This window comes from Trachypithecus francoisi, unplaced genomic scaffold (genome assembly GCF_009764315.1).
Source record: "Trachypithecus francoisi isolate TF-2019V2 unplaced genomic scaffold, Tfra_2.0 Lachesis_group0, whole genome shotgun sequence".
Classification (NCBI taxonomy): Eukaryota; Metazoa; Chordata; class Mammalia; order Primates; family Cercopithecidae; genus Trachypithecus; species Trachypithecus francoisi.
Genome location: NW_022681453.1, coordinates 9,441,689 through 9,459,621, shown reverse-complemented (window position 1 = coordinate 9,459,621; position 17,933 = coordinate 9,441,689). Strand labels below are relative to the sequence as shown.

Here is a 17,933-nt window from a genome sequence, read left to right as displayed (position 1 = left end):
TCAAATAAATATTTTTTTACATGAATTACTATTTGAAAATGCTCCTTAAAAAAAATAAAGGAAAATGTGTAACAAGCAGTCCTTAAAGCTTGCCTCAGTTTGAAATACATTTAACAAATGTATCCATTTAACATACCTGTGTCTGGTTAACTGTAGGCATCAATGAATGTAAAGGTATAATTAAAAATTTATCTGGAAATTAAAAAGAATTAAATTTTAAGATAAAGAGTTGCAGAAAAGCTCCATCAAACACATGAGACAATGAATTCAGATGCTGAACCACATAATTCTTTTTTTGATAAGACATTGAACATTGTTTAATGAAAACAGCTAAACCATCTGAGTTATTGACAAATTGCCCATGTGTTTAAGAGAACCACACAATTCTTAATTTATATTTCCACATACAAACAGACCAACTTAATTTCTTTATAGTCTTGTTTTCTGAGTGCTCCAAGTTCAAGCTGACACTTTGTTCTGTTATTTCATATTGATAAGTATTTTCTCCAAACTCTTAAAGAATGCTCAAAAGTTGGAAATAACTTTTTCAAATTACACCAATAAAAGTTGAATGAACAGCCAAAAATTCTGTTTAACATGAATATGTTTGTACACTTTGGGTGATCCTATTTTTTTGTTGTTGAGACAGGGTCCACTCTGTTACCCAGGAGAGTGCAGTGGTGTGATCTGTGCTCACTGCAACCTCTGTCTCCCGGGCTCAAGTGATCCTCCCACCTCAGCCTCCCAAGTAGCTGAGACCACAGGCATGCACCACGAAGTTTGGCTAATTTTTGTATTTTTTGTAGAGATGGAGATTTGCCACGTTGCCCAGGCTGGTCTTGAACTCCTGAGCTTAAGCAATCCACCTGCCTCAGCCTTCCGAAGTACTGGGATTACAGATTACAGGCATGAGCCCTGCACCTGGCAATCCTCACTATTCTAATCATAACAATAATACCTAAATTTTTAAAGCAAATTACTTATTAAATACCCATGTCCTACTTAGAAAATAATGAAACAGTCCTCGTTAAAAATAATACATTCCAAGAGTGACCCACATTTTAAATATATTTTGTTAAAAATATAAGAAATTCCTACTTTTTAAGTTTCCAAATAAAATAGCTCAAGCCCATTCATGATTATTAGCCAACATATATACCTGATATAATACAGTGATGGGTGAAAGGGAGAGTATTAATTAAGAAAACAAGGGTTAATTTCACATTTAAGCATGCTTACAAAAATACAATCTGACTTAAATGCCCAAATGATTCAAATCAGTTATATTTCCCCAGAAAAGAACTACTGTTATCTAAAGGAGATATGATGATCCCCATGGACTCTGTGAAAAGATTTTACGAATCTTAAAAAATAAAAAGTAGTAAACAGCTGTCAAGCAACTGATGTTGCTAAAAAAGAATGCTCTGAATTACTTGTCTCCGTGACCGTATGAAATATTTCAACTATAATATTCAAGCCAAAAATACTTGAATTGAATCAAGCCTTCAGATATAACTTCCAAGTTACAGGGAATATAGATAAGACCGAATCAAATGAAATGATAGCATAAAGAGTCAGAAAAATTCAGAAAGTTGGACTTATTAGAGAACAACTGGCCTGGTCTTTTCCATGACCTTATTACCATGACCTTATTACCAGGAAAAGCAGGGAGTGGAGGGGAGCAATGTTCTACAGCCAGATCAAAAGATGTATTTGGTTTGACATTTTCTGTAGTTTGAACAGACTAGCTGTGAAAGACACTTCAGAAAAATGGGAAAATCTGATTACAGACTGGATTATTAGATGGCATTAAGGATTAGGTATGATAAAGACATGATGGTTATATAGAAAATTGCCTTGAGATTCTTGCTTATACATTTAGAAATAAAATGTGACAGCTGCAATTGACTTTAGGAAAAAACTAGGACTGAAAAAATAATTGTTGGCACTGAAGTCGTGGATATATATACGGTATTCATTAAGATTCTCTAGTTTTGGCCGGGTGCAGTAGCTCACACATGTAATCCCAGCACTTTCAGAGGCCAAGGCAGATGGATCACAAGGTCAGGAGTTCAAGACCAGCCTGGCTAAGATGGTGAAACCCTGTCTCTACTAAAAATACAAAAATTACCCAGGCGTGGTGGTGAGCACCTATAATCCCAGCTACTTGGAAGGCTGAGACAGGGAACTGCTTGAACCTGGGAGGCAGAGATTGCAGTGAGCCGAGATCGCATCACTGCACTCCAGTCTGACAGAGACAGAGACTCCATCTCAAAAAAAAAAAAAAAAAAAGATTCTCTAGTTTTTTGTATGTTTAAAATGTTTCACTACAAACAGCTTAAAAAGTTAGCCAGGCATAATAAAAGTAAAAACAATTTTGTTGAAGACTACATAATCGGGAAAAAAAAATTCATATTGTTGATACCATACAACTAACAGAGTTAATGAGAACAAAATCTACGCTCTTATGAAAAGAAAGAAACAAGAAATTGATAAGCATTTAATAAACTGAGTTTCAAAACTTAACTTCTCAGCACAGAGTTAGGCCAATTTTTTCCCCATGACAGTGACTAACTATACAACTGATTATCAAGGTTAAGCTTTTTTCAACATAATTTGAGAAAAACCACTCAAATTCTGGAAAGATTTCCTTTAAAAGGAATTGAGCTGGTAGAAGTATATACATCAGTAACTCTTTCCTTGAGAATAATTAATTGAAACTAGAAAGTTAATGAAGTCAATTATAATAATCTATAATATCACACCCTTTTCCCACTCCCCATCACATACACTAAATGATAATATTTTGGTATATATCTTATCTTTATTGGTAAATATATGCACACATTTTTTAAAATTATAAGTACACTATACAATAATGTTTATAATGAGGGAAGGAAAGGCCAGAGTTAGAAGATTTAGCCAATAAAAAATCTTAGTTGTTTGAAAAAAAAAATTCACCTGTCTAATCATGACAAACTTTTCTACAGAGAAAAGTTGTCACACAAAAAGAAAACAGAAAACAGTGTTTCTTTATAGAGAAGTCAATTAGATCAAAATACCTCACCAGCTAGATAGTAAATAATTTTAATTACAGAGAATGCTTTCAGAGCATGACAACAGGATTTAACAAATAATAAAAACACGCATTTATTATTTTAGTCAATACAATTAGATCAAAATATTTTCTGGTCCCTGTAAATTTCGTCTGGCTGGGCATGGTGGCTCATGCCTGTAATCCCAGCACTTAGAGGCAGAGGCGAGTGGATCATGAGGTCAGGAGTTCGAGACCATCCTGGCTAACATGGTGAAACTAATTTTTTGTATTTTAGTCTCTACTAAAAATACAAAACAATTAGCCAGGCGTGGTGGTGGATGCCTGTAGTCCCAGCTACTCAGGAGGCTGAGGCAGGAGAATCTCATGAACCTGGAAGGCAGAGATTGCAGTGAGTCAAGATCGTACCACTGCACTCCAGCCTGGGCAACAGAGTTAGACTGTCTCAAAAATAAATAAATAAATAAATTTTGTCAAAAGCACTTCAACAGAGTGAGGTTCTAGAAATTATATTTGGAGGCCACGCGTGGTAGCTCAAGCCTATAATCCCAGTACTCTGGAAGGCTGAGGTGGGAGGATCACTTCAGGTCTGGAGTTCGAGACCAGCCTGGCCAACATAGTGAAACCTCATCTCTACTAAAAATGCAAAAAGTTGGCTGGCATGGTGGCACATGCCTGTAGTCCCAGCTACCCTGGAGGCTGAGGCAGGAGAACTGCTTGAACCCGGGAGGCAGAGGTTGCAGTGAGCAGAGATGGCGCCAACACACTCCAGACTGCCGACAGAGTGAGACTTCATCTCAAAATAAAAAAATTATATTCAGAACTGTAAAAATTAAATAGAATTTGCTTCATAATTTTCATATTCGAAGTTAATGATTGCTGAAAATACTCTAAGTTTTATAGAAAAAAAATGTTCTCATTCATTCCTCTAAAGTTTATATGTTTCAAAATATGCTGCTCATACAGGATCAAAATCATTTAAGGAATTTTAAAAACTTCAGATGTTTAGGTCACATTCTTAGATTTGGGGTGATGATGGGGTCTACGTATCTGAATCTTAAAGAAGCTCCATGGGTGACTCTGTTGTATGGTCAGAATTCAGAAACACTGGGCTAAGGGATTTCTTTTTTGCAGCAGTGAGTGAAAAAATGAAAAACCCCACATACCTATGCTTTAAGAGCCAATTTTATTAGGCAAATTGAGAAAAAGAAAGAAAATATTCTCTTCAAAATACTAAATAAAAAGCTTTCCCTTCATCTGTGACCTAGCAGAAGCAACACTTCTTCAAATAAAAGAAAAAAAATACACATCCCACATATAATTCAAATACTACTCTTTGAATTATAGTAAAATACATTTACATAATACCTGATTTAAACATTACTTGTGACATCAAGAGATCATGTAAAGTGCTGATATTGTCCCAGCCTGGTAGAAAGACCAGTATCGCACCATCCTATATGAAGGGGAAATAACCATTACAAAGGATCATATCAACAAAATGCAGTAACAGTAAAATTGTGTGCACACTTAAGTCTCCATTAAAATTACACTAGCTCAGGATAATTTTCGTGAATAATTAAAAGTATATAAACCCACTTTTTTTTTTTTAATTATTGTTTTTGAGACAGAGTCTTACTCTGTCACCCAGGCTAGAGTACAATGGCATGATCTCGGATCACTGCAACATCTGCCTCCTGGGTTCAAGCGATTCTCACGCTCAGCCTCCCAAGTAGCTGGGATTACAGGCCTGCGCCATCACGCCCAGCTACTTTTTGTATTTTTAGTAGAGATAGGGTTTTGCCATGTTGGCCAGGCTGGTCTCAAACTCCTGGCCTCAAGTGATCCACCTGCTTCAGCCTCCCAGAGTGCTGGATTACAGGCGTGAGCCACTGCACCCGGCTAAGCTCACTTTTAAAAAATGAGACTTATAATCCAGATATTTGTTTAGTCTTTTCTTCAAACAGGTCAGATGCCTAAATCTTCTGCTACTATGAGATGATTTCTAGTATCAAAAGTAATTTCTTCCAGGCTATTTTATAAACATTTAAGAAAATCGTATTTTTCATGGTCTTGATACATTAATAACATTAAAATTATGTTAACTGAAGAAAGAAAAATAAACAAAACTAACCTCTTCTTCCAAAACAATGTATCGGATAAGGGCAACAATCAAATTGAGATCAACTTTATCATCATCCATCATTTCTATAACATCTACAGTACTTGCAGAATACCTATCAAAGTTAAACACAAAGTTACGAAATACTTAATCAAGTTTTCTACTAACTTGCTAAAAAGCTTCAAATTAACTCAATCTGCAAATGGAGGAACATAATCTACACATCGGAGAGAATTACTGGGCTAATAGTGCTTAAAAGTCAAATCAGCACAATATTTAGCTGGAGTAAGAGATTCACAGTGCTGTCCTTCAAGTATGTACAGATTCAAGAAGATGCTCCCAGCCCCTGGCTTTCTGTTTTCGTTATTTAGCCACTGATTTCTCACCTTCAAACAAAATAAACTCACCTTCTTCGCAGTTCCCTTACATAATCTGGCCAACGTTCTTTATATATTGCTTCTTTTTCTTCTTTTTCTTGCCTGTTTACATGCCCTTGCATGAAACCCCTCTTAAACTGGGATCTGTGTTCTTTTTGTTCTGGAATATACCTAAAATAAAAACATTCTTGAATATCTTCACTTTTTTGAAACTCTAGTTTTAGCTAAAATCTGTGATATTTTATATTTAGGATTTTCAAAAAGAATTCTAAAGAACATTTTCATTATGCTTTCAAGTGAATGCTAGCTAAAGTATCAATTTGTGTTCATTAACTTAAAAAACCTGATATTTTAGATAAAAATCATTCTTCTCTATTTAAGTATATAAACCTATAGACCATTTTTAGTAGTTAAAATTTTAAAAAACTACTAGAGTAACTTATACCTTCAATTTTAAGCTTGCTTTAGAATAATAGTTAACATTAATGTAAGTCCAAACCTGAGTGCACATAAGAATTGAATCCCTCAGAGAGTTTGTAAAATACAGACTCCTAAATCCCATCCCTGATGATTTGGATTTGGTAGGTACGCCTTGGGTCTATTAATCTAAGAATTTTAATTAGTGCCCGCAGGAGATTCAGCTAGTATATCCAGATCTACAGACCCATGTTAGAGAACTATTTAATTCTGCTCTCACACAGTTGTAGCTAATGGCAGATCCAGAATCAGCATTCAAGTCTCTCATATGTCAATCGAGTGCTGTACTATGATTCTACTACCATCCTGTAGTGACTGCTAAAACCATAGAGGGCACATCTGGACAATAATTCTACCTATCACTGTCAGTCCTGCGAGGCATGGGGTGGTAAAAGACAAAAATGAACCCACACTTTAACCCCAAGGCGTCTCTGAGTTCAACTACAGGACAGCCTCTAGATGGAATGGGGAAGGGGTTGGAGCATGGACTCCGAAGTCAGAATTGATATCCTTGCTCAGCTACTGACTAGCTGTGTGACCTTAGATAAGGCATTAAATATCTGGCCTTTAGTTATATTATTTGAGAGATTAATATGTTTATAACAGTACTGGCATGAGATTTTTAAAAATGTGATAAAGTAAAAAAAAAAAAATGATAAAGCCTCATGTATAGCAGACACCCAGAAAATGTTAATCCCCTTCCCTATTCAGTACCTGTGACCCAGAATTCCCCTAAGTCTTCGATACATACAGAGGCACCAACTTGAGGTAGGGCAACCTGAGACACACATTGGTTCTAGTCAGCAGGATGGACCCAGAGTCGGCTCCCTTCCCAGAAATTGCAAAACAGAGGTAACCTTCAATCCTCCCACCTCCAATCACAACCCTCCATATCATCTTGCCCTGCTCTTGTTCTGGTCATTGTATTTTCTTTGCTACCTCCCTGCTGTGCAGCTCTTCTTCTGGGAAGCGGACAGCCAGGAGCTTCTGATGAAAATCTCTAATCAAGGAATACCCTCATTCAACTCTCCTCTTAGAGTTGATCAGCAGATGACAAATGCACAGATATCACCTTTTCGCTTCAAGAGACTGCTTGGCTACAATTCCATATGCATTCCCTAACATCCAGGGAGCTTAAGAAAGCAAGTTTCCATCAGGTGCCTTCAGATTATTGATCCTCAAAACTTTGTTTTCATTGTTGCCAAGCAGTTGCCTATTATTTTACTGGCAAGCAATTGCTAAATGTGCCATGATAGGATGTGAGACACATGGTAAAAAGTGGAAATGAAGAGGGAGGATACAGAAAATTTATGGCGGCTGATGATAAAATCAGGGCATGGAAGACCGTTACATGCTGTCTGTCTGAGGCTTTTAGTATGTTCTATCTTCTCTGACATATACATTTCCCTCTTTCCTACTTTGACTTCAACTGCTTTCCTAACTTGACCAGTCTCTACCTAACATATAAAATCTAATTTCTAATACACTCTTCACTTCCCTCAGACTTTATATATAACAGCTTATGTGTCTCCCTGTCTACAAACAAATTCTGAGAGCATATACCAAGTCTCCCCTTGCTTAATGCTCAGACCCTAGCATAGTGCAAAACATTGAGTGAAATAAATGTCTGGTCAAAACTCAGCAGATTTTTCTTCATATAAAAATGGTTGTAATAACTTTGCTCTAACCTTCCACTCTCACTTCCTGGCTTTCTTAAGAGAACTTTTGAGTCTTGAAAAATCTCATCCCAAGTGTTTCTACATCTAGTCCCCAATCCCCTTTTTTTTGAAACAGGGTCTCCCTTTGTCACCTGGGCTGCAGTGTAGTGGTGTGATCTCTACTCACTGCAATCTCAGCCTCCCAGGCTCAAGAAATCCTCCCACCTCAGCGTCCTGAGTAGCTGGGTCTATAAGCGCATGGCACTTCATGTAGCTTACTTTTGTATTTTTTGTAGAGACAGGGTTTCACCATGTTGCCCAGACTGGTCTTGAACTGCTGGGCTCAAGCGATCTGCCCCACCTCTGCCTACCAAAGCATAGGGATTACACACATGAGCCACCATGCCTGGCTATCCTTTTTTATTCAGATTTACCATAGGTCAGGCACTGTGCTATGTACTAGTTACTAAAATAAACAAGACAAAATCTTGGACCCCGAAAAGTCTGAAAGCTAGTGCAAGAGGCAAATACAAAGAGATACACTATACAACAAATAACATAAGGGTTATAAGAGATATGATACAAATGTTGCAGGAATACAGATGAGAAAGAATTAAAGGCCAGGTGTGGTGGCTCACACCTGTAATCCCAGCACTTTGGCAGGCCGAGGGGGGTCGAATCACAAGGTCAAGAGATCGAGACCATCCTGGCAAACATGGTGAAACCCCATCTCTACTAAAAATGCAAAAATCAGCTGGGCATGGTGGCGTGCATCTGTAGTCCCAGGTACTCGGGAGGCTGAGGTAGGAGAATTGCTTGAACCTGGGAGGTGGAGGTTGCAGTGAACGGAGATCACGCCACTGTACTCCAGCCTGGCGATGGAGCGAGACTCTGAAGAAAAGAAAGAAAGACAGAAAGACAGAAAGACAGAAAGAAAGAAAGAAAAGAAAGGAAAGAAAGGAAAGAAAGGAAAGGAAAGAAAGGAAAGGAAAGAAAGGAAAGAAAGGAAAGAAAGAGAGAAAGAAAGAAAGAGAGAGAGAAAAAGAGAGAGAGAAAGAAAGAGAGAAAGAGAGAAAGAGAGAGAAAGAAAGAGAGAAAGAGAGAGAAAGAGAGAGAAAGAGAGAGAGAGAGAAAGAGAGAAAGAAAGAAAGAAGGAAAGAAAGAAAGACAGAAAGACAGAAAGAAAGGAAGGAAGGAAGGAAAGGAAAGGAAAGGAAAGGAAAGAAAGAAAGGAAGGAAGGAAAGAAAGAAAGAGAGAAAGAAAGAAAGAGAGAGAGAAAAAGAGAGAGAAAGAGAGAGAGAAAGAGAGAGAGAAAGAGAGAAAGAAGAGAGAGAGAAAGAGAGAAAGAAAGGAAAGAAAGAAAGAAAGAAAGAGAAAGAAAGAAAGAAAAAGAATTCAAGTCTGTGAGAGGTATTAGGGAAGGCTTAACAAGCAATGAAGCTGGGATTTTTCTTATATAATCAATAGCTTACAAATGAAAGGATGGAGAAGATGGCATATAAAGGTCTAAGAGGAACAAAAACATAACAGCGCAAATTCATGAATGAGAGGGGATGGCATGCTAAATATACCATTATGGAATGGTATACTTAGCACAAGCAGGCCATAGGACACATGACTGGGAAATGAGGCTAGAAAAGAGGATGGGGACACACCGTAAAGGGCCTTGGAATGACCAGCTAAGGAATTTGAACCTGATCCTATGGGGCTGTGCTTCTCAGTCTTTTTCCCATCAAAGAATACAAACACAATTCTACACAAGCTCCTGGAGAAGTCTGCTAGCAGCAAAAGGCCAGTGGTCAGAATGCTGAGGGAATCAGTAACTTGGGCATACCAGCTGAGGTGCTCTGTTATAGCCATGGCAAACAAAAAAAGGCTCTTAACAGTTTTTTAAAGAGATATCACATATGCAAGGAGCTTGCCCAGGAGCAGAAAGCTCACATGAACAAATTGTTTTTAGGAAAATATATGGCAGCAATCCTAAGAGTGAAGAATACAGTACCAAAAGAGTAACTATTATATAGCACAGGAGAGACAGTAAGGACCTTGGCAAAGAAATAAAAGTGAAAAGGCATGTTCAAGAAGACAGTTCCCACAGTTTATGTCTGTTTGAAGGCAAGTACAAAATGACTTGGATTAACTTGGTTACTCAGCGTGTAAAACAGTTGCCATACCCTGGTATATAACTGCCTGATACACACTAGCTTTTGATTTATAGGTTAGAAAACTGAGTGGAGGATAATCATTAACCATTATAAAGTAAAGTATAAAGTATGAAACATTGTTTTTTTTTTTGGTGGGTGACTATAAGATAATGATTTAGGCCTGAGAAATGTTAGGTTCAAGGCACCTGTGGTACTAGACTACTACTGAGTAGAAAGCCAGTTCAAAGATCAGGAGAAGCTTCAGTTCTGAAGCTATACTACTGAAAGCTGTGAAAATATACAACTACAGTCAGGGATATAAACAGATTTGCACAGTGAAAACATAAATGATTGAGAAGCCTGGGGGAAATTATATTTAAATGTTGGGCAATGGAAGCCAACAAAGGAAAGTAAAAATCAGGTAACAGAACCATCAAAACGGTTCAAACACTAAAGACAAAGGTTCCCAAACTTTGCTGCCCAGGGATCTTCAAAAAACACTGATGCCAGCCAGGGGTGGTGGCTCATGCCTGTAATCCCACAACCTTGGGATGCTGAGGCGGGCAGATCACGTGAGGTCAGGAGTTTGAGACCAGCCTGGCCAACATGGTGAAACTGCATTTCTACTAAAAATACAAATACTAGCTGTGCACAGTGGTGTGTGCCTGTAATCCCAGTTACTTGGGAGGCTGAGGTGGGAGAATCACTTCAACCTGGAAGGCGGAGGTCGCCGTGAGTGGAGATGGCTACATTGTACTACAGGCTGGGTGACAGAGAGAGACTCTGTCTCAAAAAAACAAAAACAAAAAAAAACACTGATGCCTGGCTACTACCTCAGACATTGTAATGTAATTTAGGTAGGGAGTATAAATCAGGCATCTGGAGTTTAAAAAGCTCCAGGTAATTTTAATGTGTAGCCAAGTATGGCTAATTCCCAGCAAATTTTTTACAAGGAAGTAGTCAATGGTGGGTTTCTGAGACTAAAGTTTGACATGAGAAAAGTGATATATTAGTACTTTTTAATGTTTTTTATTATCTAATGTTTACTTACCTTATTTTTTCAATTACATCTTCCAAAAGATATTCCACAACCGGAAAGGTAAAACCAGGTATATGTATCATTGGACAGTTACCTATCACGGCAGACAAAATATAAGCATAAATTTGTACTCAAATGTTGAAAAAATTAATATACTGTAAATAGGACAATGACTCTATTACTTACTATTAATTCCAGAAAATGGTCCTGTAGCTTTTACAGTTCTACCCTATTTTTCCATATCTACTTTAATAAAAAGCAGCAGTCTAGTCTTCACTCAATACCATTTTACTGCTACCAAACTGTATACACATCTCACAGTTCTACAAAATAACACAGAATATCAAAGAATAGAGTTTTAAGTTGAACTCAAAATCCATTAGTTAGAAGTCTATTTTCTCTTCATCATTAACCCAGATAGTATCATAACAGAATATCCAGAATATCAAAGTTTTACTGAATTCCAGATAATCATTACTACTTGTAGCACCCAGAATTAGTGGAGAAAAGTAATCAAAACAAGACCTAAACAAATAAATTGCTACTATTTCAAAATTACTAATAAAAAATCACTTCAGCATTGTTATATAAATACTCTCTACATTTCATAACAAGGAAAATAAGCAGTACACACGGTAAAAATCAAACATCACATGGGAGGTCAAAATATCTGAGCAAGTATCACTGCTCTACATATGACGTGCATACATTTGAGCAAGGTACTCAATGTTAGTTCTAGAAGTCTCATTAAAAAAAATAATAATAACACCTACCCCAACTAATCTTACATGGTTTTCAGTTTAACTGGGATGTATTTTAAAGGACTTTTATAATGCTGATGACAAGAACATTTATTAAACATAACTATACTACATTGTAATTCCCTCCCTTTCCCCTTCTTTCCTTCACAAGTATAAGCAGGAAAGACAGTGAGGACTGATTTTAAAAGAATGTGCTTTGCAACTGGTCCAGTCTATGTTCAGCTTGGGAAAGCTACTTAACTGCTCTGAGGCTGCTTTCTCATCTGTAAAAACGCGAATAATAGTACCTACCTCATAAAGTATTATAAAGACTAAGGAAGACAAAGTGGCGAATATACTACCTGGAACATTGAAGGTGTTTTGTTAAGTGGTCACTAGCAGTATTAGCAGAAAACTGCCAAGTGGTCACTAGCAGTATTAGCAGAAAACTGCCACCCTAACCTGTGATAGTAGATAAAAGTCACAGAAAAATTACAGAAAGAAGTTTATAAAATTATGCAAATCTGTGGTTTGACTTCAACGATGCCATCTTAATTGTGTGGTGGTAGCAACAAGAAGCTACCTGTCCTATCAGACATGATGCCACTATTAAAAAATAGACCCAATTGTCTAATCCATGAAACTGGAGGGTAGAATAATATTAAAATAAAATTAATAGCTAAACATTCATTTTGACTACTCTTTACCTAGTACCATACTAATTTTTTTAAATTAAGTGGTTTTCTAGTACCTTTTCTAATGCAGTAACTACACATTTTACTCACCAAAATATTCTGAAAACTTTTCCGCATTCAACGTTGCACTCATCAGTATTACTTTCAAGTCAGATCGAAAATTGAGAAGATCTTTAACAACAGTCATTAAAACATCTGACTGCAGGTTTCTTTCATGGATTTCATCAAGTACGATATGACTAACGCTGGACAAATACCTAAGGCAGAAGTGTGAAGTACAAAATTTTAAAACCATTTTTCTTTAACAACTAGTAAAATCCAATTTAATAATTACATCTTTTGATAATACTTTTATTTCCTTAATTGAAACATACTCACGGGTCTGACTGGAGCCACTGAAGGATGATTCCTGTTGTACAGTATAAGATAGAACCCTGTTTCCTTGGCAACCGACTGTGAATGAAAGACATGAACTAATAATTCTTGGTTTTCTTTCCTAGTAATTAACTACCACAAAGGTTTATACCTTCAATTTTAGAAATGCTTTCAGTTTTAATGAAAATCTTCATACTTTTTTTTTTTAGTTATAAGAACACCCACCACAATGAGGTAATGGGAAATACTTCATTCAAATTCATTATACATTATCTTTGTTGTCATTGATACAATGTTAATTTCTTTTAAAAGATATGACCATTGACACTGAGATAACAACTGACTGACGTACAGGGCCTAAATATTTGGTTCATAACTGGAAAGTTCACTCATTTGAAGAGGCAAACGTGTCAGGCGTGGTGGCTCACACCTGTAATCCCAACACTTTGAGGCCAAGATGGGAGGGTTGCTTGAGCCCAGGAGTTCAAGATCAACCTGGACAACATAGGGAGATCCAGTCTTGAAAAATAAAAAAATTAGCCAGTCATGGTGGTGTGCGCTGATAGTCCCACCTACTTGAGAGGCTGAGGTGGGAGGATTGCTTGAGCACAGGAGTCTTAGGTTGCAGTGAGCTGACTGCACCACTGCAATTCGGCCAGAGTGACAGAATGAGAACCTATCCCTAAAAACCATTAAGTAAATTAAAACATAAAAAGGCAAATGGAGTCCTAAGCTCCAGAAAAGGACCAAATATGTACTGCACAGTGGAGTTGGATAGGGGGTTAAGATACCAAAATCAATTTAAAAAGTCAGTCAGAAGTGTGTGGAGGTGGTACTGAAAGGTGTAGAACACAATCTTTTCAGAGAGAGTAATGGTCTGCTAATCTACGTCCAGGAAAAATGTTTATTTTTCTAATCATTCCAAATACAAAAGCACCATTTCAAAAAGGCAATCGAAGTCCAATTTGGGTTAAAAGATAAATTTGTGAAGATAAATTTGTGGCAGCAAGCCATCTATGATGCAATTACTTTAAATGATAATTGTAAGAGTAATAACCATCATAAAAATGGGGAAAATATCCTTTCTTTTGAATCTCCAGCTTCAAAGTTTCATAAAATCTGCTTGTATATAAGAAGTGAACATTTCTTACCTCTGGAGACGAATTTGATATCCAGTACTATTACCATTGCCACAAGATTCTGCCCTTTCTGCAGCCACTCTTTCCGCAACCTTTAATTCAAATAAAATATAAAGAGAATATAATTTCCTTTAGAACAAATATCCTGAATATCCACGAAAATCTCGGACTGTTGAAAAATTGCTCTTCAGATTTCTAAATGAGCTAAAAAAAAAAAACCAGATATTACAATCTGAGGTATCTAAAACAGTGTGTGCCTCTCTTAAGAGCTGTTTATGGCCGGGTGCGGTGGCTCAAGCCTGTAATCCCAGCACTTTGGGAGGCCGAGGCGGGCGGATCACGAGGTCAGGAGATCGAGACCATCCTGGCTAACATGGTGAAACCTTGTCTCTACTAAAAAATACAAAAAACTAGCCGGGCGCGTTGGCGGGCGCCTGTAGTCCCAGCTACTTGGGAGGCTGAGGCAGGAGAATGGCGTGAACCCGGGAGGCAGAGCTTGCAGTGAGCTGAGATCCGGCCACTGCACTCCAGCCTGGGTGACAGAGCGAGACTCCAAAAAAAGAGCTGTTTATGCTTATTTTTCATTTCCTCTTATAAAATCTTTTAAGGCCAAGTTCTCTCATCACTACTTTCAAAGCGCCTTTCTATAGCATCCTCTCATTAATTTATACATTTTTGGTCTTTTCCAAGAGCTGCAAATCAAGATCTAAACTTGTAGGTTATGTGTAATTTGAAAGTAATTACATATTGATACTCTTCCCTTGTGTTTTTGTTTGTGGTAGGGTCTGGTGTTGAATTTCTAGTTCTTGGTCATGCTTTGAAAGTTACGATTGCCAAAAATAAGCTTTGGAAAGATGAAATGTTATAATCTAATACTGATTTGTATAACTAAAAGTAACTGACAATTATTTCATGACAGAACAGTGATAATTAAGGGATCAGAAATAGAAAATGGCATAATTTCTAAGAAATAATATTTTGGAAGTGAAACTTTCCAAAGTATACCTAGTACACCCTGACAGACCACATTAACCTGTCTACAGATTAAATTCCAACAGATGGTGAAAAAAGAAGAAAAAAATTACCTACTTAGCATTTCTTCCTACTATCTGCATATACGATAACGGCTATGTATTAGTGAAAATATTTAAGTCTAGCTACAAAACTGTGTTATAACAAAAGTGGTTTATTTTTCACCATTCTGTAATTTTATGCAATTTCCTGGAATATCGTCCCCATAAAAGGGTGAAGACCACCTGAAACTAAAACTACTAGAAGAAAACCTAGAGAAAAACTCTTTCAGACATTGGTCTAGGCCAAGAATTTATGACTAAGACCTCAAAAGCACAGACAACAAAAATAAAAATAGACAAATGGGAATCAACTAAGAAATTTCTACACAACAAAAGAAATAATCAACAGAGTAAACAGATAATCTCCAGAATGGAAGAAAATATGTACAAACTAGTCATTCAGCAGTGGACAAACATCTAGTATACACAAGAAACTCAAACAACAACAACAAAAGACAAATCATCCCATTAGAAGGAGGGCAAAAGACAAGAACAGACATTTTTCAAAAGAAGATACACAAATGGCCAAAAAGTATATGAAAAATGTACAACATCATCATCAGAGAAATGCAAATTAAAACCACAATGAGAAATCATCTTACTCTGGTCAAAATGGCTACTATGAAAGAGTCAAAAAATAATAGATCTTGGCCAGAACATGGATGAAAGAGAACTCTTACAAACTGTTAGTGGGAATGTAAATTAGTACAGCCTCTATAGGTAACAGTATGGAGATTTCTCAAAGAACTAAGAATAGCACTATCATTTGATCCAGCAATCCCACTACTGGGTTTCTACCCAAAGGAAAAGAAATCAATGTATCAAAAAAAACCAACCAACCAACCAAACAAACAAACAAAAAACCCCTGTCTTGCATGTTTATCACAGTACCATTCACAATAGTCAAGATATGGAATCAATCTAAGTGCCCATCAATGGATGACTGGATAAAGAATGGAATAATACTATTTAGCTGTAAGAGTGAAATCATGTCGAAATAGACATAGAAAGAAATATCATATCTCACATAAGTGGGTGCTAAAAACCAGGTATATGTTGACATAAAGTATGGAATGACAAATGATGGAGATTCAGAAGAGAAGGTAGGAGGGGGACAGATGATGAGAAATTACTTAATGGGTACAATGTATACGATGTGGGTGATGGATACCCTAGAAGCCCTCACTTAACCACTACACAATGTATGCATATAACAAAATTGCACTTGTATCCCATAAATGTACACAATTTTTTTTTAAAAAAGCAGTGAAGTCTACTGCTCTTTCTTTATAGTACTTCTTAGAAACCAAAGCTTAAAACATATACTGTATTTTCTGAGAAATACTGTCGTAATTGGTAATGTTTTTAACCACAGATTCTATATTAAATGACTTAGACATGTGATAAACAGCACTGTCATAAAACCAAAGACAAACACAAACCTTTATAATTTATACACAAAATTATACAGCATAAATTAATTCACTATGCATACTGAAATATGACAAGAAACCCCAAACACCTTTAAAAAAATATATATAACTCACATATCTAACTAGGTCATCTAACTAAAAACAATAACAACAAAATCAATGTACAGGTTGAATATTCCTTAGCCAAAATGATCAGGACCAGAAGTGTTTCCAGTTTCGGATTTTGGAATATTTTCATTATACTTGCCCTTGTTAAGCATCCCAAATCTGAAAATCCAAAATGTGAAATGCTCTAGTGAGCATTTCCATGTTGGTACTCAAACAGTTCCGGATTTGGGAGCATTCTGGATTTCATATAGTCAACCTGAAATAAGTTATTTATAAGTGTTACTTATGTATGCCTTCCCAAAATTTTGGACTTGACAAACCAGAAACAATACCTTATTTTTTCTCATGATAAATCTCCTCTTACTGAGTAGCTGCATTCAAAAATGACTATGACTGGGCACAGTGGCTTATGCTTGTAATCCCAGCACTTTGGGAGGCTTAAGTGGGCAGATCATTTGAGCCCAGTATTCAAGACCAGCATGGGCAACACGGCAAAACCCCACCTCTATAAAAAATACAAATATTAGCCAGGTATGGTGGCACATGCCTATAGTACCACCTACTTGGGGGGCTGAGGCAGGAGGATCACTTGAACTCTAGAGGTTGAGGCTGCACTGAGGCCATGTTATCACCACTGCATTCCACCTTAGGTCACAAAGTAAGACCCTGTCTCCAAAAATAATTAAATAAATCACTGATTATAGAAATACAACTTAAAAGATTTCCCACTTTCACCACCATTCAGTATACTTATACTGAAAAAATGACAGAAGTAAAAAAAAAAAAAATTAAATAAATCGAGTAGTAAAATGTAAAGAATCAAATGATGGAGATTACTTGAAGCTTGTAATCAATTCTGTAAACATTTTATCTATTTCATTCTTGTGAATACACACTGAAATTTGCCTGGATATAAAGTTTATCTTGAATTCATAAATATCTATTATCTGTTAAGACAGCAGTTACTCAATTTTTTGGCCTTTATTATTAAACACGTTAAGCAAATATTTGCTTTCACAGTCAAAAATCCTAAGCCGAATTAAGAATCACTCTATACCTTCAGAATCAGTAGGTTCTAGCAAGATTACTTTAAAAAAGACATTTGTAATAAGTTAAGAGATTACTTACTGAAATGGCACTAATTCTTCTTGGCTGAGTACAAACGATCCTGCAAGCAGATCCTTTTCCTCTTTCAATGTAGTTATCCAAAATGAACTGAGTAACTTGAGTGGTTTTGCCACAACCAGTTTCACCACTTATTACTGTTACGTGATGTTTATCAATTAAATTTACCAATTCCTATTTCAAAAGGAAAAATAAAAAATATCACATGTTGACTAAGTCTGAAAAAAGATATTAATCAAAATTCGACCAAACTGAAGATAATTATTTTTAAAAAATATATTAATGCTTTCTAAATTTTGTCACATCCAATACTGGCAGTTTGGATATCTGGATCTACCAATCTGCAAGAGATAAGTGCACCAAACTATAAAG

At 36.5% G+C, this 17,933-nt stretch overlaps 1 protein-coding gene across 4 annotated transcripts in view; it reads right to left on the bottom strand.

Annotated features, from left to right (window-relative positions):
* Positions 1-17,933, bottom strand: part of DHX36 (DEAH-box helicase 36) — a 55,113-nt gene that overhangs the window by 22,788 nt on the left and 14,392 nt on the right. For 3 of the 4 annotated variants that reach the window (XM_033203742.1, XM_033203746.1, XM_033203747.1), the window contains exons 5-13: positions 17,565-17,735; positions 13,835-13,914; positions 12,687-12,761; positions 12,399-12,565; positions 10,886-10,967; positions 5,585-5,725; positions 5,190-5,292; positions 4,424-4,511; positions 137-192 (exon numbers count right to left, since the gene is read on the bottom strand). In XM_033203742.1, the coding sequence (XP_033059633.1) occupies positions 137-192; positions 4,424-4,511; positions 5,190-5,292; positions 5,585-5,725; positions 10,886-10,967; positions 12,399-12,565; positions 12,687-12,761; positions 13,835-13,914; positions 17,565-17,735 (963 nt within the window). The remainder of the gene's footprint in view (positions 1-136; positions 193-4,423; positions 4,512-5,189; positions 5,293-5,584; positions 5,726-10,885; positions 10,968-12,398; positions 12,566-12,686; positions 12,762-13,834; positions 13,915-17,564; positions 17,736-17,933) is intronic. The other variant, XM_033203744.1, reaches the window with a different exon arrangement.